The sequence below is a fragment of the Molossus molossus genome, unplaced genomic scaffold (assembly GCF_014108415.1).
Source record: "Molossus molossus isolate mMolMol1 unplaced genomic scaffold, mMolMol1.p scaffold_m16_p_18, whole genome shotgun sequence".
Taxonomy (NCBI): domain Eukaryota; kingdom Metazoa; phylum Chordata; class Mammalia; order Chiroptera; family Molossidae; genus Molossus; species Molossus molossus.
The window spans coordinates 495,885-523,618 of record NW_023425353.1 but is presented as its reverse complement, the minus strand read 5'-3'; the positions used below and the strand labels follow the sequence as shown (position 1 = coordinate 523,618).

General features: G+C 40.0%; 1 protein-coding gene across 1 annotated transcript in view; it reads left to right on the top strand.

Moving 5' to 3' along the window:
* GXYLT2 (glucoside xylosyltransferase 2) overlaps positions 1 to 27,734 on the top strand; it is a 178,981-nt gene that overhangs the window by 139,375 nt on the left and 11,872 nt on the right. The window contains exon 6 of the mRNA XM_036267224.1: positions 8,576 to 8,748. Within this exon, the coding sequence (XP_036123117.1) occupies positions 8,576 to 8,748 (173 nt within the window). The remainder of the gene's footprint in view (positions 1 to 8,575; positions 8,749 to 27,734) is intronic.

The window sequence follows — 27,734 nt, the reverse complement described above, 5'->3', positions numbered from 1 at the left end:
TATCTAAAAATTTATTCTCAGTGATATGTAATTTAAAATAAGTCAGAGTCCTTTACATGGATCTTTTTGAAGACATAACATCTTTGCTAATGCATTATAACAAAAGAGTGACTATCTATAAATGACACACACAAAAAATTAAAATAACATGCTTATAGATTTTATTATAGAGCAATTGACAAAGGAATTTGCCTATTTTGTAACATTTTAAGATAACATACAGAATTATGAATAAAAGTATATCAAACTAAAAGGTCAATTGATTTGTTCCCCACCATCAATTACACCTGGAGTTCCAGTGGGGAAATTACATTTGGTTTTGAAAAAGCAAAGGGAGCTTCCTGGCATTTTCATTTATCATCAAAATTACCACTTTAGTATCTATCTATGTGCCTTTCTTTTTCTTCTTATTGTTTTCCCATTTCCATTTACCTTTTTGAGCATTCCTCCTCCATTTTCCTTTCTTCCTGTTCCTTTCTTTCACCCTTTCTCACCTTTTTTTACTTCTTTAATTTTTTTTCTTTTCACTTTTTTCCTCTACACAAACCCTCTTCAATTTGCACAAATCTTCTGTGACTTTTTAAGTTCTTCTTACTTTGCTTTTGTTTAACTCATTCAGAAATAACCAGCTTTAGAACAACCTGCTTTCTTTCAAAAAAAATCTCCATATCTTACACCTTCTGTCACCAAAATTATTCAACTTTTTTCCAATTAATTAAAATTCTTAACTCTTAGTTGGGTGACAACTAAAAAGTAAGTAACACCTTTACATCTATATTCAAGCTTTTTGTAATAAAAGTCCAAAATTAGCTATACTTCAGAATTGTTTATGCTCCCATAGACAACAATACTGGTAGGGGATGGGGAGAGGCAGGATCAGGAAGAGGGTATCTAAGGGGGGAAGAGGAGAAACATCTGTAACAAAAATAAATTAACAAAAATTGCAAAAAAATAAATAAAAATAAGTTAAGTCCATGAAGAAAAAATAAAAAAAAAATTGTCTAGCAATCAGTGTTTAACAGCTGAAATAAGTTAATTGATCTACTCAGATAACTAAGGTTTTCCCTCTCTATAAGAATTACCTCCAAGAGAAATCAACAGCAATACAATTATAGCAGGGGACTTCAATACCCTGCTGACAACACTGGAAAGATCTTCTAGACAAAAATTAACAAGGAAACACAGACTCTAAATGAAGCACTAGATCAAATGGATTTCATAGATATCTACAGAGAATTACACCCCAAAATGACAGAATTCACATTCTTCTCAAGTGCACATGGGACATTCTCAAAGATAGACCACATATTAGGGCACAAGCTAAGTCTCTACAAGTTCAAGAAGATTGAAATCATATCAAGCATCTTCTCAGATCACAATGGCATTCAATTAGAAATCAATTGCAAGAACAACATACAAAGACATTTGAACACATGGAAGCTAAATAGCATGTTATTCAACAATGAATGGGTTACCGAGGAGATCAAGGAAGAAATTAAAAACTTCCTGGAAACTAATGAAAATGAACACACAACACCACAAAATCTGTGGGATGCAGCGAAAGCAATTCTGAGAGGAAAGTTCATAGCACTACAAGCCTACCTCAAGAAGCAAGAAAGAGTTCTAATAGATTATCTAACCTCACAACTTAAAGAACTAGAAAGCAAACAAAAAGAAAACCCCAGAGCAAGTAGAAGAAAGGCAATAGTAAAGATCGGAGCAGAAATAAATGACATAGAGATTAAAAAAAAAAAAATTCAAAGGATCAATGTAACAAAAAGTTGGTTCTTTGAAAAGATAAACAAGATTGATGGACCCTTAGCTAGACTCACCTAGAAACAAAGTGAGAGAACTCAAATACAAAAAATCATAAATGAAAGAGGATAAATAACAGCTGCAACCACAGAAATACAAAGGATTGTTAACAAATATTATGAACAATTACATGGCAACAAATTTGACAATCTAAGCAAAATGGACAAATTTCTAGAAACACATAGTCCCCCAAAATGAACCAGGAAGAGATAGAAAACTTGAACAGAGCAATAACAACAAAAGAAATTGAAGATGTAATCAAGACTCTCCCAGCAAACAAAAGCCCAGACCCAGATGGCTTCACAGGGGAATTTTAATGAACATTCAAAGAACTAATACCCATTCTCTGCAAACTATTTCAAAAAATTCAAGAAGAAGGAATACTTCCAAACTTGTTTTATGAGACCAGCATAATTCTAATTCCAAAACCAGAAAAAGACACTATAAAAAAGAAAAATACAGACCAATATCCTTGATGAACATAGATGCCAAAATCCTGAACAAAATACGAGCAAATCAAATCCAGCGATACATCAAAACAATTATTCACCATGACCAAGTAGGATTCATCCCAGGGATGCAAGGCTGGTAAAATATTCACAAATCAATAAATGTGATACACCACATAAACAAAATGAAAGATAAAAATCATATGATCATATCAATAGATGCTGAAAAAGCATTCGACAAAATCCAGCACCCATTTCTGATAAAAACGCTCAGCAATCTGGGACTAGAGGGATCATATCTCAACATAATAAAGGCCATATATGAAAGTCAACATCATATTCAATGGGCAAAAACTAGAAGTATTCCCCTTAAGAACGGGAACAAGACAGGGATGCCCACTTTCACCACTATTATTTAACATAATACTGGAAATTTTAGCCACAGCAATCAGACAGAATGAAAAAATAAAAGGGATCCAAATTGGAAAGGAGGAAGTGAAACTGTCATTATTCGCAGATGACATGATACTATACGTAGAAATCCCCAAAGACTCTATCAAAAATTTACTAGACATAATAAATGAATTTGGTAGAGTAGCAGGACACAAAATTAATGTAAAGAAATCGATGGCATTCTTATACACCACTGATGAACTCACAGAAAGAGAAACTAAAAAAACAATCTCATTTACCATCACAGTAAGAAAAATTAAGATACCTAGGAATAAACTTAACCAAAGAAATAAAGGACCTATTTCCAGAAAACCACAGGACATTGAGAAAAGAAATAGAGGACGATATAAAAATTTGGAAGCACATACCTTGTTCATGGATTGGAAGAATTAACATCATTAAAATGTTCATACTACCCAAAGCAATCTATAGATTCAATGCAATCCCCATCAAAATACCAACAACATACTTCACAGAACTAATAGAAATACTTAAAAAATTCATATGGAACCAAAAAAGATCCCAAATAGCCACAGAAATCTTGAAAAAGAAGAACAAAGTTGGAGGGATCACATTACCAGATTTCAGATTATACTACAAAGTCACTGTAATCAATACAGCCTGGTACTGGCACAAGAACAGGCACACACAGATCAAAGGAACAGAATAGAGAACCCAGAAATGGACCGAAGACAATATGCTCAATTAATATTTGACAAAGGAGGTAAGAGCATACAGTGAAGTAAAGACAGTCTCTTTAATAAATGATGTTGGGAAAATTGGACAGCTACATGAAAAAAATGAAACTAGACCATCAACTTACACCATACATAAGAATAAACTCAAAATGGATAAAAGAGTTAAATGTGACTCATGAATCCATAAAAATCCTAGAAGAAAATGTAGGCAACAAAATTTCAGACATCATATGCAGCAGAATTTTCACTGATACATCACCTACGGCAGTAGAAACAAAGGAGAAAATGAACACATGGGACTACATCAAACTCAAAAGCTTCTGCACAGCCAAAGAAACAACCATCAAAATGGAAATGTATCCACTCTATAGGAGTGCATAATTGCCAATGATACATCAGATAAGGGTTAATTTCCAAAATATTTAGAGTGCTCATACAGCTCAACAAAAAGGAAGACAAAAATCCCAATTAAAAAATGGGCAGAGGAACTAAAAAGACACCTCTCCAAACAGGGCATACAAATGGCTAAGAGATATATGAAGAAATGCTCAACATCACTAATCATCAGAGAGATGTAAATTAAAACAACAATGAGGTATCACCTCACACCTGTGTGAATGGCAGCCATCAACAAATCATCAAACAAGTGTTGGCAAGGGTGTGGAGAAAAGGGAACTGTAGAACACTGTTGGTGAGAATGCAGACTGGTGCAGCCACTGTGGAAAACATTATAGTGTTACCTCATAAAATTAAAAATTGAACTACCGTTTGACCCAGTGATCCCACTGCTGGGAATATACCCTAAGAAGCCTGAAACACCAATTAGAAACAATATGTGTACCCCCGTGTTCATAGCAGCACTATTTACAATAGCTAAGATTGGAAGTAGCCCAAATGTCCATCCATAGACGAACGGATAAAAAAGCTGTGGTACATATACACAATGGAGTACTGTGCAGCTGTAAGAAAGATCTCTTAACCTTTGAGACAACATGGAGAGACCTGGAAACTATTATCATAAGCGAAACAAGCCAAACAGAGAAAGACAAATACCACATGATCTCAATTATTTGTGGAATATAATGAACATAACAGTCTTAGGAATGGGGTAGTCCCAGAGATATGGAAGTGGGGTACATACTGACAATCCCCAGAAGAAGTGGTTGGGGCAGAGAAATAAACCACAGAACTTATATGCATGAATACATGACCAATGGACATGGACAACAAAGGTGGGGACAGGGCGGAGAGGGAGAAGGAGGGGGAGATCAGAGGGGGGGGAAGGAGAAACATCTGTAACAACAAATTAATTAATTAATTTAAAAAATATATTTTTGTGCTTTGTGATGAACTTGAAACGTTTTTAATCAGAAAGCAAAACCACTGTTTGAAGCACTTTTCAGTGATAAAAGTGAACTGCAGAAGATAGCTTACTTGGTTGACATCTTTGCCATCTTGAATGAGTTAAATTTATCAATGCAAGGACCAAATGCAACATGCCTTGATTTGTCTGAAAAGATCCTCAGCTTTGGCAAAAAAAAATTGGGTGAAAATAAAATATACATGTTGCCTACCTTATCTGCTTTCTTTGAGGAACATGACATTGAACCAGACAAAAGGACGGCGATGATAATTTCTGTGAAAGAACACTTGCACATGCTTGCAGACGAAATTTCCTCGTATTTTCCAAATCTACCTGACACCCCACTAGCACTTGGCAGAAGCCTATTCACAGTCAAAGTTGAAGATGTTCCTGAGACAGCACAAGAGTAGTTCATTGGCTTATTAAAAGCGATGCAGTGAGAAATGATTTCTGTACAATGCCAGTTACAAAGTTCTGGATCAAGTGTTTGCAGTCATATCCTGTTCTGTCTGAAACTGTTGTGCCTTCTTCTTCTTCCATTTCCAACAACATATATTTGTGTAACAGGGTTTTTCAGCTTGTTGGTTATCAAGTCTAAATACAGAAGTAGACTTTTTTTGGGAGAGGATCATCGTTATGCTCTTGCAAAGACTGCCCAAAGAATTTCTGATCTGGTGAGAAAGAAGCAATCTCGACCTTCACCCTGACGTTGACTTTTTATGCATACTGTCGCAAAATGTAGCAATGTAGTTTACTATTGTTATATTAAGACTGTTACCCATGCTACACCATGCTTCAAGACAAAATTTTATTTACTTGTAATTAGAAATAAATATTTCACAATATATAATTACATATTGTTTTTGTGGTTAATCACTATGTTTTAATTCTGTTCAATTTGTAACAATGAAAACACATCCTGCATATCACATATTTACATTATGATACATAACAGTAGCAAAATTACAGTTATGAAGTAGCAACGAAGATAATTTTATGAGGAACTGTATTAAAGGGTCGTGGCATTAGGAAGGTTGAGAACCACTGATTTAGAGTGTTATACGACTTATTTCATCACATTTTTTTTTTACTCTCTGGGAGGGAAGTGAGACATTTTCCCCTCTTTGAACCATCTATTTAGATCTTTCTGAGTAGAATTCTTATAATGTAACAACATGAAATCTTGCACATAAGAAGACACTCTGTCTTATCTAAAAACAGACACAGAACAACTCCTAAAGTACACGGGTGAGCACTCTCGAAAAGAGGGACTGGGCCCCAGCTCCAGAATCGTGCCTCACACCTACTGGCACAGCACAGTGACCCTCACAAGGTCTGGATGGCAAAAAGGCCAAACAGCAGAGATAGAGGATGCCCCGTGCTCATACAACAGCAAAGAGCAAAACAAGTCTCTGACAGATAGAAGGGCAAGCAGAGATCATCCAAAATCAAAGTCCCATTCCAGGCATAGTGCTCAGAGAGCTCTCAGAACAGAACACAACAGACAAATGAGAGCTCTCATACCTGTTGGTTTGTTTGTTTCATTAGTTGTTTGTGGGGCTGATACATTAAGAGCAAGAGCAGGTGTTCAGAAAAAAAAAAAAAAAAACAACAACTCTGGGCAGCTGTTGGGAAGTCCTTCAATCCCTGCCACAGGGTCAGCTCAGCACAGCAGCTGGCCCCCAGCAAAGTGGGATATGCCTCCCTCTCTAAACATAAACAAATTAAGCAAAATTACAGGCATAGTTACACAAGACAAAAACCCTAATATACAATATTTAAAAGTGCACACAACAGACAAACAAAAGTTTTATGGCTTTCTAACCCTTCCGCTGCACAGTCAGACAGCATGCAGACAGCATGCCCTGCGCCACGCAGAGCAAGTGCCCGGACTCAGCGGATCAGGCTCAGATTCAGAGACAAGACAAGGACCGTGAGAGGTCACTTGTGGCCAGAAGCTGATCAGGTTCACACCAGATGAGAGGCAACAGGCAACAGACACCTCTCATTACAAAATTACAGAATTACAGAGCTACAGATTCAACTTGAGTGAGGTGACCGGGGATGCTGGAAACAAAGGCAGGACTCTGACAGGGAAACTCTGGCATTGCTGCAGATGACCGAGTCCTCTCTTTCTGTCCCAGGAACCGCTGGGCCCGAGCAGCCAATGGGATTCCGGCACTCACCCCAGAGGGGTCCTACTTATGGTCCCAGCAGAGTCACCAAAATATGAAACCTGACAACAGAGGGGTCTGGGTTGCCTGTCACTACTTGAGCCAATTAAGCAGAGACAAGGTTGAATTGTATATAAGTGTTTATTCCAATATCGCTGGCAGTATGGGAGAGCAGAGGGTCATCCTGTAAGATCTGCTCTGACCCCATCACTTGCCAGCTGCTTTGAAAAGGTAGAGAGTAAGACGACATGAGAAAGGGCAGTTAGGCAAAAGGGGGAAAATGAGTGAAATGGTTACAGGCAAAGGGGAGGAATGTGGGCTGGGGGCTGCAGAGGCGGGTCACCAGTGAGTTGCTGTTATGGGTCCAGTGTTCCGATAATCAGGTTGTTAATTTTTCCATGGTGTCAGGTAGTGACTCTTGTCCTCAGATTAGGAGAATGGACAGCGTTCCTGAGGTAAACTCCTCCCAGCCAGGTCAGAATGGGATTTACTTTCATCAGAACAAAGCAATCATGATTTACATTATAAAGGATGATTGACATTTTCTAAAACTATGGCTAGTGCCCACTGTGATCAGTTCTCTATTATTCTCTCCCACCCTCTTCACTTTCACCTGGGGCCTTTCTCATGACCCAGTAACACATATTCACAGAGAACTTTGATTCATATTCCATTAACCCCTGCCTGTAAAGTCATCAACTGAGGGGCCAGGAGCTGGGGAGTATGAATTTATTGCTAATTGTATAATCCTAGTCACCAAGAGGAAATTTTCTGAGTTCAACAGGATTATAGCAGAGTTTCTTGATTTAATACTATTGTGGGGGCCATCCTGTTCATTGTGGGCAGTTGGAAGTATCCCTGTTCTCCTTCATCAGAGGGTAGCTGCAGCCTCTCTCGTGTAGGGCAACCAATGTCTCCCTCCAAACTTTGCCAACTGGCCCCAGGGGAGACAATAATTTTTCTCTTAGTTAAGAACCACTGGATTAGAGATATAAATGACATGCTCACCCACAGTATATATTGTCACCTTGGCACAAGGATTTACTTTTGGCTTTGCTTCTTTTTTAAATTGTTTCCCCTTTGCTGTTGTAGTTTTTTGTTGCTTGCTTGGTTGGTTAGTTGGTTTTTAATCTTAAAAGGAACCTTTACTTTAATCTTGAGTCTGTCTGCTAACACTATTGACTATCACCGTGTGCTTACCACTCAGCTAAGCATTTTACATGATTTTTTTAAAGTTTAATTATCAAAATAAGAGGAAGGTCCTATTACTACCAACTTCAGATGAGAAAAGCAAAGCACAGGACTGGACCTGGGTTTCCCTGGACTCGAGTGAGAGGGCTGCTGCTCAGACCAACCTTTTGAGCAAGGGCTCTCTGATGCCCTGTGTGCCTTCCTGTCCCCTGCTCTCCTTTTGGTGGGTGGGACCTACAACATTACTAGTGTGTGCCCTTTAATTCCTGATCTCAGGATATGAACAAATGGGTTAAAATTTGGTCTATGAATCATGATCACACACATGTGCATTTAAATCATGTGCCATGTGCAGTTTATGGAAACTTTGGTTTAATTGCCAGAGGAGAGCCGGCACTGACTATGGACATGTCTTTCTCTTGTCACCACCAGAGTGTCTCTATGTGTTCCCCTGCCAGTGGAACTACCGTCCTGATCACTGCATGTATGGAAGCAACTGCAGAGGGGCTGAGCTTGAAGGTGTGTCTGTTCTGCATGGGAACCGAGGTGTCTACCATGATGATAAGCAGCCAACTTTTAAAGCACTCTATGAAGCAGTACGGGATGTAAGTGTGTTGTTGCCTCCACTCAGCAGACATGTGCTTACCAGCCTGAAGCAGGATGAGTGCTTCAGTTATCATTTTCTTTGAAGACCAAATAATTCCCCACAGGCATTGAGTTATAGCAGTTTTCCCCAAACTCAGTCACTGTATCTCAGTATACGCACTTGCTCCCTAATACTACATTTTATTCACTCTTTACTTGGTGTTTCCAAGTAAGTCATTCACTTTTGTTCCCTTAAATTCACTAAAGGAGGAAGTTTTGTATCAGAAAGAGAAACCTTGTGCCAGTTGCCATAATGGAGGGTAATGGGCTAGGAAAAGATAGTACAATAAAAATAAAATGATATTCATTTCAAGGTACGTGTGTGGCCTGCTGGTCAGTGTGTATAACCTGTTGAGCAATTAGGTGTGGAGGTGGTCAATCAGGACTAGAAGCCAAACTGGAAATAACAGTCCAATCATTATCTATGTCCTGCAACTGAACAAGCAGAGGGAGAAGCAGCACCAGCTCTTCAGTGTTCAATGCTGCATTTTCACCCACCAAAGTGCTGAGTAGGGATCAAAGGGATGCAGCACAAACGCAGGAATCATCTCAAGGCTCCTGAAATTTTATGGACCCCAGGCCACGGACAGGGTGGGGGTGGGGCTGAGAAGGAAAGGAGTGAGAGGGAGGAGTGGGAAGGTAACCCCCTCTCCCTCTTCCCCACAAGATATCCTCCAAATGGAGGTGCCTGGGATGGGAACGCAGGCATGCAGATGAGCAGGCGGGATAGGCGCTGGGTGTGACTGAACCGTCCTAGAAAAAATATAGTGCACCACTCATGCGCCAAGACTGGTGTGCGGAGGGCAGCCTTTCCCCAGAGGTTTACCAAGAAGCCTTGTAATTGCCGATGGTTGAGTCAGAGAGCTCATACATAAGATTTTGGCCTGGAACTGCACTCCTCAAGGCCTGAGGTCCCCTCTTACTATCTTGAAGGATTGATTAGCAAATGTTGAGGAGGACTTAAAGACAGATGTGAACTGTCTTTTGCAATAAATGGGAAGATCAAAATAACCTGACTTTGAGGTTAACCACCTAAAATCATGTAAAGTACTGTCTACTGGTGCTGTAGTCCCCCCATATTCATGGGGTTCGAGCACCGAGTGGATGCCTGAAACTGCACATAGTACTGAGCCCTGCATATACAATGTCTTTTCCTGCATAGTAGTAGTTCCTCTTATTCGTAGATTTACTTTCCATGGTTGCAGTTACCCACAGTCAACCATAATCCAAAAATAATAAGTGGAAATTTTCAGAAATAAATCATTTAAAAGTTTAATTTGCATGCCTTCCTAAGCATCATGAGAAATCTCACGTGATTAGTCACCGAGGAGACATTTGTTTATTAGAGTACACTGTAAAATTGATCTATTTTACTATTAGTTATTGTTCATTTACCTTGCCTAATAGATAAATTAATTTTTTTATTAATGACAGTATTACAGATGTACCCCATTTCCCCCAATTTTTCCCCCCTTCACCCAGCCACCACACAACGCCAGGCCTTCACCACTTTATTGTCTGTGTCCATGGTCTATGCATATGTGCATATATGTTCTTTGGTTAATCTCTTCTTGTCCCCCCTACACCCACCTCCCCACTGAGATCTGTCAGCTTTTCTATCCAGTCATCCACTGATGGGCACTTGGGCTGTCTCCAGATCTTAGCTATTATAAATAATGCTACTATGAACTTAGGGGTGCATATGTTGTTTCTGATTGGTGTTTTGGCTTCTTCGGCTATATTTCTAGGATTGGGATGACTGGGTCAAATGGCAGTTCCATTAATAATTTTTGAGGAGCCTAGCCAGTGTGGCTCAGTGGTTGAGTGTCGACCCATGCACCAAGAAGTTGCCGGTTCATTTCCTGGTCAGGGCACATGCTCAGATTGTGGGCCAAATCCTCAGTGGGGGGCATGCAGGAGGCGGCCAATTAATGTTCTCTCTCATCAATGTTTCTATCTTTCTCTCCTTCTCCCTTTACAGGTGTGAGGTGGTACCTCGTTGTAGTTTTAATTTGCATCTCTCTGATAATTAGTGACACTGAGCATTTTTTTTCATATGTCTGTTGGCATCTGTATGTCGTCTTTGGGAAAGAGACTATTCAAGTACTTGGCCTATTTTTTAATTGGATTGTGTTTTTTTCCTGGTGTTGAGTTGCATAAGTCCTTTATATATTTTAGAAATTAACCACTTATCCAGTGTATTATGGACAAATATATTCTCCCATACAGTGGGATATCTTTTCATTTTGTTGGTGGCTTTTTTTTTTTTTCTGTGCTAAAGCTTTTTACTTTGATGTAGGCTCATTTGTTTATTTTTTTTTCTTTATTTCTCTTGCCCTAGGAGATGTATTAGTGAAAAATCTGCTACATGAGATATCTTAGACTTTACTGCTATGTATTCTTCTAGGATTTTTATGGTTTCCTGGGTTATATTTAAGTATTTTATCCATTTTAACTTGATTATGGTGAAAAGTTGGTTGTCTAGTTTTATTTAATTTTTTTTGCATGTACCTGTCCAGTTTTCCCAACATCATTTATTGAAGAGAGTGTCTTTACTCCATTGTATGCTTTTTCCTCCTTTGTCAAATATTAATTGGCCATAATAGCATGGGTGGCTTTCTGGGCTCTCTGTTCTGTTCCATTGCCTTTTTCTTTGCCAGGACCAGGCAGCTTTGATTACGGTGGCATTGTAGTACAGTTTGTTATTCAGTATTGTGATCCCTCCAACTTTGTTCTTCTTTTTCAAGGTTGTTGAGGCTATTTGGGGTTTTAAATAAATTTAGGGAATATTTGTTCTAGAACTGTAAAATATTCCACTGATATTTTAATAGGGATTGCACTGAATCTATAGATTGTATCAACATTTTTTTATTTTATTTTATTTTATTTATTTTTTATCCTCACCCAAGGATATTTTTCCATTTTTTGTACAGATAGAGTGGGAGGGAGAGAGAGGAAGGGAGAGAGAGAGAGAGAAACATCGACGTGAAGGGACACATCGAGTGGCTGCCACCCGCACGACCAACCAGGGGCAGGGACAAACTGCAACCGAAGTACGTGCCCTTAGCGGGAACCGAACCCGGGTCTCTCCGGACGGCAGGCTGACGCTCTAACCGCTGAGCCAAACCGGCCAGGGCTGTATCAACATTTTAAAGATGTTAATTCTTTCAATTCATGAACATGGTATATGCCTTTACTTGTTTGTGTCTTCCTCTATTTCTTTTCTCAACGTCCTATAGTTTTCCAAGTATAGGTCTTTTACCTCCTTGGTTAAGTTTATTCCTAAGTGCCTCATTTTTTTGTTGTTGTTGCAATAGTAAATGGGATTATTTTTTAGTTTATTTATTTATTTATTTCTGAGAGTTCATTATTGGTGTATAAAAATGCCATTGATTTCTGGGTATTATTATATATTTTTCTACTTCTTCAAACTTCTTTATTAAACCTAGTAGGTTTTTGGTGGAGTCTTTAGGGTATTCTATGTACAATATCATGTCACCTGCAAATAATGACAATTTTACTTCCTCTTTTCCAATTGGGATGCTTTAAATTTATTCCTCTTGTCTGATTGCAGTGGCTAGGACATCCAGTACTATGTGGAATACAAGTGGTAAAAGCAGACATCCCTGTCTTGTTTCTAATCTTAAATGAAATGCTTTTAGTGTTTACCCATTGAGTATGATATTGGCTGTAGATTTTTCATGTATGGCCTTCATTATGTTGAAGTATGATTTTTCTATTCCCACTTTGCTAAGGGTTTTTACCTTAAATGGGTACTGCATTTTGTAGAATGATTTTTCAGCATCTATTAATATGATATTATGATTTTTATACTTAGTTTTATTTATGTGATGTAACACATATATTGATTTGTGAGTATAGTACCAACCTTGCATCCCCAGACTAAATCCCACTTGGTCATAGCATATAATCTTTTGAATGTATTGCTGGATCTGATTTGCTAATATTTTGTTGAGGATTTTAGCATCCATGTTGATCAGGGAATTTGGCTTGTAATTTTTTTTTCTTTGCACTCTTTATCTGGTTTTTAATTAGGATAATGTTGACTTTATAAAAGAGCTTGGAAGTCTTTCTTCTTTTTGAATTTTTTGGAATAGTTTGTAGATGGTAGGTGTTAGTTCTTTAAATGTTAAGTAAAAGTCCCCTATGAAGCCATCCAGTCAAGGATATTTGTTTGCTTGAAGTTTTTTTGTTTTGTTTTGTTTTTATCCTGACCCATAGACATTTTTGCACTTATTTTCAGATAGAGTAGGAGGGAGAGAGGGGGGAAGAGAGAGAGAGAGAGAAATATCGATGTGAGAGAGACACATCGACTGCTTGCCCCCAACACAACCCCTACCGGGGCTGAGGACAAACTGCAACTGAGGTACGTGCCCTTAGTGGAAACCAAACTCAGGACTCTCTGGTCTGTGGGCTGACGTACTAACCACTGAGCCAAACTGGCCAGGGCTACTTGGCATTTTTTTATTACTTCTTTACTTTCATTAGTTATTACTGGTTCATTAAGGTTTCCTGATCCTTTCTGATTGAGTTTTTGAATATTGTATATTTCTCGAAATTTGTCCATTTAGCCCAAGTTGTCCAATTTGTTGTTATATAGTTATTCATAATATTTTCTTACAATCTTTTGTATTTTTGTTGTGCCACTTGTTATTTTGACTCTTTTTATTTCTGATTATATTTATTTGGGTCCTCTCCCTATGTTTCCTGATGAGTCTGGCTAAAGATTCATCAATCTTGTTTATCTTTGCAAAGAACCAACTCTGGTTCCATTGATCTGCATTGTTATTTTAGTCTCTATGCCATTTATTTCTGCTCTCATCTTTACTATTTACTTTCTTCTGATTACACTGGGCATTTGTTTTTGTTCTCTTTCTAGTTCTTTTAGGTGTAGGGTCAGATAATGTATTTGATATTTTTCTTGTTTCTTGATGTAGGCCTGTTACGCTATGAACTTCCCTCTCAAGACTGTTGTTGCTGTGTCCCATAGATATGGGGTGGTTGTGTTTTCATTTTAATTTGTTTCCAGGAAGTTTTTAATTTTTTCTTTGATTTAAGTAGTAATCCATCCACTGTTTAGTAACATGCTTTTTAGCCTTTACGTGTTTGAATGTTTTTAAGTGCTTTCATTGTAGTTGATTTTCAATTTCATGACATTGTGTTCCAAGAAGATGCTTCATATGATTTCAAAATTCTTAAACTTGTTAAGACTTCTACTGTGACCTAATATGAGGGCTACATTTGAGAATGTCCTATGTGCACTTGAAAAGAATATATATCCTGCAGTTATGGGGTGAAATGTTCTGTAAATATCAAGTAAATCCATCTGATTTATTGTGTCATTGAAGATACCTGATTTCTTGTTGATTTTTTCTGGAAGAGATATCCAGTTAAAGCCCCCTACTATGATTGTATTGCTGTCAATCTCTCCCTTAAAGTCCTGCAATAATTTTTGTTTTTGTTTTTGTTTTTCAAATATTTAGGTACTCCTATATTGGGTGCATATATTTACCAGGGTTATAGCCTTTTTTCTTTTCTTTATTGATTTTTAGAGAGACAGGAAGGGAGGGGAGAGAGAAATAGAAACATTGACGAGAGACAACATCGACGGGCCGACTTCTGTATGCCTCCCACTGGGGATTGGGACCAAAACCAGGGCATATGCCCTGACTGAGAATCGAACCAGCGACCTTTTGGTGCATGGGTCAAGGCTCAACCACTGAGCCACAACAGCTAGGTGGGTCACAGCCTCTTGTTGGGTCACTGCTGTTAGTACTATGTAGTGACTGTCTTTGTCTCTTGTTATGGCCTTTGTTTTGAAGTCTACTTTGTCAAATATAATATAGATACCCCTGTTTGTTTGTTTCATTTCATTTTCATTTACGTGGAAAAGTTTTTTCCATCCCTTCATTTTCATCCTGTGTCTTTGGTTCTGATGTGGGTCTCTTGTACACAGCATGTATATGGATTATAATTTCTTTCTTTTATTTATTTTTTATTAATTAATTTTTGCTACAGATGTTTCTCCTTTTCCCCCCACTGATTCCCCTCACTACCCTGTCAGCAGCTTTGTTGTCCATGTCCATTGTTCATGCATACATGCATATAAGTTCTGTGGTTTATCTCTCCCCCGCCATCCCCTATTCTGGGGATTGTCAGTCTGTACCCCACTTCCACGTCTCTGGGATTAACCTATTCCCCAGACTGTTATGCTTATTATATTCCACAAATAAGTGAGATCATATGATAATTGTCTTTCTCTGTTTGGCTTGTTTCACTTAGGATGATACTTTCCAGGTCCCTCCATGTAGTCTCAAAAGATAAGAGATCTTTCTTTCTTACAGCTGCGTAGTACTCCATTGTGTATATGTACCACAGCTTTTTTATCCATTCATCTACTGATGGACACTTGGGCTGTTTCCAGATCATAGCTATTATACATAGGGCTGCTACAAACATGGGGGGTACATATATTCTTTCTGATTGGTGTTTCAGGCTTCTTAGGGTATATTCCTAGAAGTGGGATCACTGGGTCAAATGGAAGTTCAATTTTTAAATTTTTGAGGTAACACTATGCCATGGTGGCTGCACCAGTCTGCATTCCCACCATCAGTGTAGTAAAGTCCCCTTTTCTCCACACCCTCGCCAACACTTGTTGTTTGATGATTTGTTGATGGTAGCCATTCTGACAGGTGTGAGGTGATACCTCAGTGTTGTTTTAATTTGCATCTCTCTGATGATTAGTGATGATGAGCATTTCTTCATATGTCTCTTACCCATTTGTATGTCCTGTTTAGAGAGGTGTCTATTTAGTTCCTCTGCGCATTTTTTACTTGGGTTCTTCGTCTTCCTTTTGTGGAGTTGTATGAGCACTCTATATATATTGGAAATTAGCCCCTTCTCTGATATATCATTGGCAATTATGCTCTCGCATACAGTGGGTAGCCTTTCCGTTTTGATGATTATATCTTTTGCTGTGCAGAAGCATTTGAGTTTGATGTAGTCCCACGTGTTCATTTTCTCCATTGTTTCTATTGCCTTAGGTGATATATCAGTGAAAATTCTGCTGCATATGATGTCTGAAATTTTGTTGCCTACAGTTTCTTTTAGGATTTTTATGGATTCATGAGTCACATTTAAGTCTTTTATCCATTTTGAGTTTATTCTTGTGTAGGGTGTAAGTTGATGGTCTAGTTTCCTTTTTCTGCATGCAGATGTCCAATTTTCTCAGCACCATTTATTAAAGAGGCTGTCCTTACTCCACTGTATGCTCTTGCAACCTTTGTCAAATATTAATTGAGCATATTGCCTTGGGTCCATTTCTGGGTTCTCTATTCTGTTCCACTTGTCCATATGCCTGTTCTTGTGCCAGTACCAGGCTGTTTTGATTACAGTGGCTTTGTAGTATAACCTGAAATCTGGTAATGTGATCCCTCCAGCGTTGTTCTTCTCTTTCAAGATTGCTGTGGCTATTCGAGGCCTTTTTTGGTTCCATATGAACTTTTGAAGTATGTGTTCTAGTTCTGTGAAGTATGCTGTTGGTATTTTGATGGGGATTGTGTTGAATATATAGATTGCTTTGGGTAATATGGACATTTTAATGGTGTTAATTCTCCCAATCCATGAACAGGGTATGTGCTTCCACTTTTTTATATCTTCCTCTATTTCTTTTTTCAATGACCTGCAGTTTTCTGTGAATAGGTCCTTTATTTCTTTGGTTAAGTTTATTCCTAGGTATCTAAATTTTTATTGCCACAATGGTAAATAGGATTGTTTTCTTAGTTTCTCTTTTTGTGAGTTCATCATTGGTGTGTAGGAATGCCATCAATTTCTTTTTTTTTTATCCTCACCCGAGGACACTTTTCCATTTTTTGTTCAGATAGAGCGGGAGGGAGAGAGAGGAAGAGAGAGAGAGAGAGAGAGAAACATTGATGCGAAGGGACACATCGAGTGGCTTCCACCCACACGACCAACCAGGGCCGGGGACAAACTGCAACTGAGGTACGTGCCCTTAGCGGGATCCGAACCCGGGTCTCTCTGTACCGCAGGCCGACGCTCCTACCGCTGAGCCAAAACGGCCAGGATATGCCATCAATTTCTTGGCATTAATTTTGTATCCTACTACTTTGCCAAATTCAGTTATTAAGTCTAGTAAACTTTTGATGGAGTCTTTTGTGTTTTCCATGTATAGTATCATGTCATCTGAAAATAATTACAGTTTCACTTTCTCCTTTCCAATTTGGCTCCCCCCTTTTTTTTTCTTCCTGTCTGATTGCTGTGGCTAAGACTTCCAGTACTATGTTAAATAAGAGTGGCGAAAGTGGGCAACCTTGCCTTGTTCCTGTTCTTAAAGGAAATACTTTTAGTTTTTTCCCATTGAGTATGATGTTGGCTGTAGGTCTTTCATATATGGCCTTTATTATGTCAAGATATGATCCCTCTATTCCCACATTGCTGAGCATTTTTGTCAGAAATGGATGCTGGATTTTGTCTAAGGCTTTTTCGGCATCTATTGATATGATCATGTGGTTTTTTATTTTGTATTTTTTCCTCACCCGAGGAAATTTTTTCATTTTTTGTTCAGATAGAGTGGGAGGGAGAAAAAGGAAGGGAGAAGGAGAAACATCAACGTGAAAGGGGCACATCGAGTGGCTGCCACCCACATGACCCAACCAGGTCCGGGGATAAACTGCAACCGAGGTACGTGCCACTAGCGAAAACCGAACCCGGGTCTCTCTGAACCACAGGTCGATGCTCTAACCGCTGAGCCAAACCAGGCAGGGTGATCATGTGCTTTTTATTCTTCATTTTATTTATGTGGTGTATCATGTTTATTGATTTGAAAATATTGTACCAGCCTTGCATCCCTGGATGAATCCCACTTGGTCATGGTGGATAATTTTTTTGGTGTATTGCTGGACCTTATTTGCTAGTATTTTGTTCAGGATTTTGGCATCTATGTTCATCAGGGATATTGGCCTGTAGGTTTCTTTCTTTGTAGTGTCTTTTTCTGGCTTGGGAATTAGAATTATACTGGCTTCATAAAATGAGTTTGGAAGTCTTGTTATTCTTGAATTTTTTGAAATCATTTGAGGAGAATGGGTATTAGTTCTTCTTTGAATGTTCATTAAAACTCCCCCGTAAAGCCATTTGGGCCTGGGCTTTTGTTTGCTGGAAGAGTCTTGATTACATCTTCAATTTCTTCTGTTGATATTGGTCAGTTCAAGTTTTCTATCTCTTCCCAATCCAGTTTTGGGAGACTATGTGTTTCTAGAAATTTGTCCATTTTGCTTAGATTGTTGAATTTGTTGCCATATAATTGTTCATAGTAATTGTTAACGATCTTTTGTATTTCTGTGGTGTCAGTTGTTACCTTTGTTCTTTCATTTCTGATTTTGTGTATTTGGGTTCTCTCTCTTTGTTTCTTGGTGAGTCTAGCTAAGGGTCCATCAACCTTCTTTATATTTTCAAAAAACCAGCTCTTTGTTTCATTGATCCTTTGAATTGTTGTTTTGGTCTCTGTGTCGTTTATTTCTGCTCTAATCTTTACTATTTCCTTCCTTCTACTTGCTCTGGGTTTTTTTTGTTTCTTTGTTTGCTCTACAGTTCTTTAAGTTGTGAGGTTAGATGGTCTATTAGAGATTTTTCTTGTTTTTTGAGGTAGGCCTGTAGTGCTTTGAACTTCTCTCACAGAACTGCTTTTGCTGAATCCCATAGATTTTGTATTGTGTCTTCATTTTCATTGGTTTCCAGGAAGTTTTAAATTTCTTCCTTGATCTCCTCGGTGGCCCATTTATTGTTTAATAACATGCTATTTAGCTTCCATGTGTTCAAATGTCTTTGTGTGTTCTTCTTGCAACTGATTTCTAGTTTCATGCCACTGTGATCTGAGAAGATGCTTGATATGATTTCAGTCTTCTTGAACTTGTAGAGACTTAGTTTGTGCCCTAACATGTGGTATATCTTTGAGAATGTCCCATGTGCACTTGAGAAGAATGTGAATTCTGTAGTTTTGGGGTGTAATTCTCTGTAGATATCTATTAAATCCATTTGGTCTAGTGCTTCATTTAGAGTCTCTGTTTCCTTGCTTATTTTTTGTCTCGAGGATCTATCCAGTGATGTCAGCAGGGTGTTGAAGTCCCCTGCTATGATTGTATTGCTATCGATTTCTCCTTTGAAGTCCTCCAGAAGATTTTTAATATATTTCGGTGCTCCTATTTTGGGTGCATATATGTTTATCAAAGTTATATATTCCTGTTGGATAGATCCTTTCAATATTATGTAGTGGTCTCTACTTATGGCCTTCATTTTGAAACCTATTTTATCAGATATGAGTATTGCTAACCCAGCTTTTTTTCTTTTCTGTTTCCTTGGAAGATTTTTTTCCATCCCTTCACTTTCAATCTATGTGAGTCTTTTGTTGTGAGGTGGGTCTCTTGTAAACAACATATAGATGAGTCATGCTTTCTTTTTTTTTTTTATCCTCACCCGAGGATATTTTTCCATTTTTTGTACAGATAGAGTGGGAGGGAGAGAGAGGAAGGGAGAGAGAGAGAGAAACATCGACGTGAAGGGACACATCGCATGGTTGCCACCCGCACGACCAACCAGGGCCGGGGACAAACTGCAACCGAAGTACGTGCCCTTAGCGGGAACCGAACCCGGGTCTCTCCGGACCGCAGGCCGATGCTCTAACTGCTGAGCCAAACTGGCCAGGGCAAGTCATGCTTTCTTATCCAATCAACTACTCTGTGTCTTTTTATGGGAGCATTCAATCCATTTACATTTAAGGTGATTATCGATATGTACTTATATATTGCCATTTTTGTTTAGTGTGGTTATATTTTTCTTTCTATTTCTCCTGCTAATTAGAGCAGTTTTTTAACATTTCTTGCAGTACTGGTTTGGTGCTAATGTATTCCCTTAGCCTGTTTTTGTCTGGGAAGCTCTTTGTTTGACCTTCTATTTTGAGTGACAGCCTTGCTCGGTAGAGTGGTCTTGGATTCAGATCCTTGTTTTTCATGACTTTGACTTCTTCATGCCATTCCCTTCTGGCCTGTAGTGTTTCTTGTGAAAAGTCAGCTGAGAGCCTTATGGGGTTTCTTTTGTAGGTAATCTGTTGCTTATCTCTTGTTGCTTTTAGGATTCTATCTTTGTCTTTAATTTTTGGCATTTTGATTACTATGTGTCTTGGTGTGGGCCTGTTTGGGTTCTTCCTACTTGGGGTTCTCTGTGCTTCTTGAAGTTGAATGCCTTCTTCCTTCACCAAATTAGGGAATTTTTCTGTCACTATTTCTTTGAATATATTCTCTAACACTTGCTCATTTTCTTCTTCGAAGACTCCTATGATGCGAATATTATTACGTTTCCAGTTGTCCCACAGTTCTCTTAAGCTGTCTTCCTGTTTTTTAATCGTTTTTTTTTCCTTTTGGTTTTCTGTTTGGTTGATTTTTTCCACCCTGTCTTCCAATTCACTGATCTGGCCCTCAGCTTCCTCTACTCTGTTTTTTAGGCCTTCCAATGTGTTTTTTATTTCTGATATTTCATTCTTCATTTCATCTTGGTGGTTTTTAATTTCCAACGGGTTGATTTTCAACATTTCTATGTCTTTACTCATGGTGCTCATGTCTTTACACATGCTGTTGAGCTTCCTCAAGATCATGGCTCTGAATTCTAGTTCCGTTAACTTGCTTAACTGCACCTCACTTATCTCATCCTCGGTAGAGGTCTCTTGTTCTTTTATTTGGCTTTTGTTTCTGTTTTTCACCATTTTGGCTATCACGGTGGGCTTTGGAGTGTGCAAAATTTTCCCTGTGGGTGTTGGTGTTCTGCTGTTTGTGGCTGCCTCTCCTGGATTTGGATGTGGCAGGGAGGACCCACTTTAAAACTCACTGTCAAGTCTTAGATTTTCTGTTTAGTGTTGCTAGCCCAGGGAATCGTAGTTATCCTCTAGTTTTTTTGTGTTTTTTTTTGTTTGTTTTTTTCCTTGAGGCTATTAGTAGAGGTCACCTGACGAACCTTGGTTTCTGTGTTGCCTGAAAAACTCCCTCAGGTGCTCAGTGTAAGAGAATGGGGCAGATGCTGGGTGTTAATGGGCCTCAATTAGCATTTCAATGGTCACCAGGTGTGGTTGAATCTCCGAGGGAGGGGCCGTTGCCACTCCCCTGGGCCCTGAGAAGGAATAAGATGACCACAGTCCTGTGTGGCTGCACTCAGCAAAAGGTCTGAGCACCCTCCAAAACCTGAATGTCCCTCACAGTTCTTGTCCAGTCTGCCTTCCCTCTGGCGGAGCCCAAGGTGAGTGGCTGCTGCCAATTTAGTCTCTGTCCAGACTCTGCATTGTGAGCCACCTGGGACTTCTCACCCATGGGCGCTGCTTCCAGCCAAGGGCGGCCGAGGCTATGGCACCAGCCGAGGGCGTAGCACCCAGCCGAGTTTGCAGGACTCAGCCGAGGGCGTACCACTCAGCCGAAGCCACAGGACCCAGCCACAGTCACCGGATAGTGCCGCGGCGGCAGCAGCTTCCCACTGAGTCTCCTGGTCCCAGCCGAGTCTGTGCAGCACCAGCCGAGAGCGTAGCACCCAGCCAAGTTCGCAGGACTCAGCCGAGGGCGTACCACTCAGCCGAAGCCACAGAACCCAGCCACAGTCACTGGATAGTGCCGCGGCGGCAGCAGCTTCCAGCCGAGTGCCCTGGTCCCTGCCGAGTCTGTGCGGCACCAGCCAAGGGCATAGCACCCAGCAGAGTTCACAAGACTCAGCCGCGGTAGCCAGACGTAGCCGAGGCGGCAGCAGCTTCCAGCCGAGTCCGCTGGTCCCAGCTCAGGCCACTGTGGACCGTAGGCTCCTGGCCCCCTCTCGCGTCCTCACAAGCCTACCAGGATTGAGTTGGTGTCCCTTGTTATGTTGTCCTCCAAGGTGTCTTTCAGTTGCCCCTTCCTGACGATTTGTCTTTATTTTCGTTGTAAATCCAGTTTGGTACTGGGAGATGCTCTGTGTAGCTTCCATTCACTCTGCCACCATTTTTTTTCTCCAAGTCCAGTAAATTTTTTTTTTTTCTTATCCTCACCCAAGGATATTTTTCCATTTTTTGTACAGATAGAGTGGGAGGGAGAGAGAGGAAGGGAGAGAGAGAGAGAGAAACATCGACGTGAAGGGACACATCGAGTGGCTGCCACCCGCACGACCAACCAGGGCCGGGGACAAACTGCAACCGAAGTACGTGCCCTTAGCGGGAACCGAACCCAGGTCTCTCCGGACCGCAGGCCGACGCTCTAACCGCTGAGCCAAACTGGCCAGGGCAAGTCCAGTAAATTTTTGATGGAGTCTTTGGGATTTACTATGTATAGTATCATGTCATCTTTAATGAGTTTCACTTCCTTTTTTCCAATTTGGATTCCTTTCATTTTTTCTTCCTGTCTGATTGCTGTGGCTAAGACTTCCAGCACTATGTTAAATGAGAGTGGCAAAAGTGGGCATCCTTGTCTTGTTCCTGTTCTTAAGGGAAATGATTTAATTTTTGCCCATTGAGTATGATGTTGGCTGTAGATTTTTCAATATGGCCTTTATTATGTCAAGATATGATCCCTCTATTCCTACATTGCTGAACGTTTTTATCAGAAATGGGTGCGGCATTTGGTCGAATGATTTTCATCATCTATTGATATGATCATATGATTTTTATCTTTCACTTTGTTTATGTGGTGTATCACATTTATTGATTTGTGAATATTGTACGAGCCTTGCATCCCTGGATGAATCCCACTTGGTCTTGGTGAATAATTGTTTTGATGTATTGCTGGATTCGATTTGCTAGTATTTTGTTCAGGATTTTGGCATCTATGATCATCAGGGATATTGGACTGTAGTTTTCTTTCTTTGTAGTGTCTTTTTCTGGTTTGGGAATTAGAATTATGCTAGCCTCATAAAATGATATTGGAAGTCTCTGTCTTCTTTAATTTTTTGAAATTGTTTGAGGAGAAGGGGTATTAGGTCTTTGAGTGTTCGGTAAAATTTCCCCACGAAGATATCTGGGCCTGGGCTTTTTTTTTTGCTGGGAGAGTCCTGATTACATCTTCAACTTCTTCTGTTGTTATTGATTTCTTCAAGTTTTCTATCTCTTCCTGGTCCAGTTTTGGGAGACTATGTGTTTCTAGCAATTTGTCCATTTTGCTTAGATTGTCGAATTTGTTGCTGTATAATTGTTCATAATATCTGTCCACAATCCTTTGTATTTCTGTGGTGTCAGTTATTATTTCTCCTCTTTTATTTATGATTTTGTGTATTTGGGTTCTCTCTCTTTGTTTTTTGGTGAGTCTAGCTAAGGTCCATCAATTTTGTTTATCTTTTAGAAAAACCAGCTCTTTGTTTCATTGAGCCTTTGAATTGTTTTTTAGACTGTATGTCGTTTATTTCTGCTCTGATCTTTACTATTTCCTTTCTTCTACTTGCTCTGGGGTTCTCTTTTTGTTTGCTTTCTAGTTCTTTAAGTTGTGAGGTTAGATAGTCTATTAAAAATCTTTCTTGCTTCTTGAGGTAGGCCTGCAGTGCTATGAACTTTTCTCTCAGAACTGCTTTCACTGCATCCCACAGATTTTGTTTTGTTGTGTGTTCATTTTTATTGGTTTCCAGGGAGTTTTTAATTTCTTCCATGATCTCCATGGTAACCCATTCATGGTTCAAAAACATGCTACTTAGCCTCCATGTTTTCAAATGTCTTTGCATGTTATTGTTGCAATTGAGTTCTAGTTGCATGCCATTGTGAAGATGCTTGATATGATTTCAGTGTTGTTGAACTTGAACAGACTTAGTTCGTGCCCTAACATGTGGTCTATCTTTGAGAATGTCCCATGTGCACTTGAGAAGAATGTAAATTCTGCATTTTTCAGGTGTAATTCTCTGTAGATATCTGTGAAATCCATTTGATCTAGTGCTTCATTTAGAATCTGTGTTTCCTTGTGAATTTTTTGTCTAGAAGATCTATCCAGTGATGTCAGCGGAGTATTGAAGTCCCCTGCTATGATTGTATTGCTGTTGATTTCTCCTCTGAAGTCCTCCAGAAGATCTTTCATATATGTTGGTGCTCCTAAATTAGGTGCATACATATTTACCAAGGTTATATCTTCCTGTTCAATCTTCTTTTCAATACTATGTAGTGGCCTTCTTTGTCTCTAGTTACGGCCTTTATTTTGAAATCTACTTTATTAGATATAAGTATTGCTATCCCAGCTTTTCTTTCCTTTCCATTTGCTTGGAAGATTTTTTTCCATCCCTTCACTTTCAATCTATGTGAGTCTTTTATTATGAGATGGGTCTCTTCTAAACAACATCTATGTGAGTCATGCTTTCTTATCCAGGCATTTTCTCTGTGTCTATTTATTGGAGCATTCAAACCATTCACATTTGAGGTGATAATTGATATGTACTTATTTACTGCTATTTTTGTTTAGTGTGGTTCTATTTTTCTTCTTATTTCTTCTACTAATTACAGCAGTCCTTTTAGCATGTCTTGCAGTACTGGTTTGGTGTTAATATATTCCCTTAAGCTTTTTTTGGTCTGGAAAGCTCTTTATTGACCTTCTATTTTGAATGTTAGCCTTACTGGATAGAGTAGTCTTGGATTCAGATCCTTGTTTTTCATTACCTTGATTACTTCATGCCACTCCCTTATGGCCTGTAGTGCTTTTGTTGAGAAGTCAGCTGAGAGCCTTATGGGGGTTCCTTTGTAGGTAACCTGCTGCTTATCTCTTACTACGTTTAGGATTCTCTCTTTGTTTTTCATTTTTGGCATTTAATTACTTTGTGTCTGGGTGTGGACCTGTTCAGGTTCTTCTTACTTGGGGCTCTCTGTGGTTTTTGAACTTGAATGCCTTCTTTCTTCACCAAGTTAGGAAAGTTTTCGGTGACTATGTTTTAAAAATATTCTCTAATCTTTGCCCATTTACTTCCTTTTCGGGGACTTCTATAATGCGAATATTATTACGTTTTCAGTTTTGCAACATTTCTCTTAAGCTGTTTTCCTGTTTTTTCATTGTTTTTTTTCTTTTGGTTTTCTGATTGGTTGATTTTTTTCTACCCTGTCTTCTAATTCACTGATTCAGTCCTCAGCTTCCTCTATTCTAGTTAGTCCTTCCAATGTGTTCTTAATTTCTGCTATGTCATTCTTCATTTTTTCTTGGTGGGTTTTCAGTGTTTCTATATGTTTACTCATGGTGTTGATGTTCTTACTCGTGCTCTTCAGCTTCCTCAAGATCATGGCTCTGAACTCTACCTCTGATAATTTGCTGCATTTCATTGATCTCATCTTCGATAGAGTTCTCTTGTTCTTTCATTTGGGATTTGTTTCTTTGTTTCACCATTCTGGCTATCTCAGTGGGTTTTGGAGCCTGCCATGTTTTCCCTGTGTGTGTTGGTGTTCTGCTGTTTGCGGCTCCCTTTACTGGGTTTGGATGAGCCCGGGTGGGCCCACGTTAAACACCACTCACAAGTCTTACTTTCCTGGGTAGATGTGCAAACCCAGGAAAGGTTCTGTTATTCTCTAGCTTTTTCCTGGTGGCTAGTAGTCTCAGTTACTCAGTGCCTTGGAATGTATCCCTGGTGTTCTGCATAAGAGGATTTCCAGAGGCTGGTTGTTAATGAGCCTCAATTGGCCTTATTTGCCTCACCTGGGAAAGGCCAAATCTCCAAAAGGGTGGCTGCTGCTTTTCCCCACAGCTCTGGGAAGGTGCACTCTGGCCACCGTCCTTTGTGGCCGCAATTCAGCAAAAACTCGGAGTGTCCTCCAAATCCCGAGTTTCCCCACAGAGTTCCAGCCCATTCTGCCCTCCCTCTGCCATAGCCTCCAGGTGAATGGCTGTTGCTATTTTAACACTGTCCTGGCTCTCTGTGCTGTGGAGCGGGCTTGGTCTTTATTCCCCCAGAGCTCTGCTCACAGCTAAGGCTGCTGCTGTCCGTGGGCTCCCAGCCTGCCACCCTCTTCCACCTCCGCAGATCCTACCAGTGTTCTTGGTCATATGGTCCTGTCCTGCTGCTTTTCTGTTGCTTTTTTCTGAGGATTTGTCTTTATTTTAGTTGTAATTCCCATTTGGTCCTGGGAAATCGTCTGGGTTGCTTCCATTCACTCCGCCTCCATTTTCACATCCTCTATGCCTATCTTGTGTGCAGCTGGGTAGCACAGGTTTCTCTCATGCCCCCACACCCTGCAGGTCCAACTGGTAACTGGATTGCACAGTCCCTTTTGGGATCCGGCTGTATGCCTGTGTAATGGGCTGCTGGATCGCACAGTCCCTTCTGGGTCACACAGGTCTCTCTGGTGCTTTAGCACCCCACAGGCCCCGTGGGTACCTAGATAGCACAGTCCCTGCTGGGTCGCACAGGCCTCTCTGGTGCTTTTGAACCCCACAGGTCTCGGGGGTAAGTAGATCACACAGTCCCTGAAGGGCCGCACAGGCCTCTCTGGAGCCCTGCACCCTGCAGTTCCCGAGGGCAGGCAGCTGGATTGCACCAGTCTCTCTGTGGCTCAGGCTTGCCACTGCTCTTGTGAGCTACTGGACAGCACAGGCCTCTGTGTAGCTTCAGGTTCTGCTGCTGGCAGCTGGGGAGTGCTCCTGCCCCGTGGGGCTCAACTCTTGCTCAGCTTCTGCTGTAGTTTTTGGGGATGGGTCTCAGCTGCTGGTCTGTGCTTCTGTTGCCTGGGGATGGATGTCTGCTCCCCAGCCTCTGTTGCTGGGGGTATATATCGACTCTGATCAGGCTGCTACTATGGGGGATGGTGCTGGGCCCGGGCTGTCTGCAGCTTCTACAACCGGCACCTTGGGAGCTCCACTACTGTGCAAAGGTCTGTGTTGACACAGAGTGTCCACTGGTCCGATGGTGCCAGGTGTGCTGGTGGGCTCAGGTTGCTGGGCCCTCACGGCTCCCACTGCCTCCTCCAAGGGAAGACCTGGGATCTTCCAAAATGGCAGGATTTCCCCACAGGGCAGGTAGAAGTGCCCTGAAGGGCAGTTTATTTGGTAGCTGGTTGCTCCATCCATAGCACAGGGACCTTCTGCTCCGTGGCTCTGCACTGCTCGGGTGTGGTTGTCCATCTTTACATCCACTCACACTCTCTCACACACCTGCTCACTCTCTCACACACTCACCCTTCCTCCAGTCCTGCCCGCCACCATCTTCCTGCTGTTGGAATTTTATATAGGGACTTTATTATGTTGAGATTTGTTTCTTTTATTTTTACTTTCCTGAGAGTATTTTTCATAAATAGATGCTAGACTTTGTCAAATTCTTTTTCTGCATCTATTATTATGATCACATGATTTTTACCTTTTATTTACTTTACTTTAATTGATTTGCTGATCTTGAAACACCATTTACTGCACATCCCAGCAGTAAATCCCAGTTGGTCATGGTGTATGATCTTTGTAATGTACTGCTGAATTTCATTTGCTAATTTGTTGAGGATTTTTGCATCTGTGTTTGTCAGGGACATTGGCCTATAATTTCCTTTTTTTGTAACATCTTTGTCTGGTTTTGGACTCAGGCATGCTGCACTTATAAAATGAGCTTTATATCTTTACCTTCTCTTTGATTTTTAAAAATAGGTTGAGAAGTGTATGTGTTAATTCTTTGAAATTTTGGTAAAAATCAGCTGTGATGTCATCTGGTCCAGGACTTTGGTTTGTTGGGAGGTTTTTTGTTTTTTTTTTTCCCTACTGATTTGATTTTGTTTGCAGTTATTGGTATGTTAAATTTGTCTGTGTTTTTTTATTGATTTAGTATTGATAAATTGTACATTTCTAGGAATTTATACACTTATTTCAGATTGTCCAAGTCGTTGGCAAATAATTGTAGCACTTTTCATGATGTTTTGTATCTCTGTGTTGTCAGTTGTTTCTTCACCTCTTTCATTTCTGTTTTCATTTATTTGGGT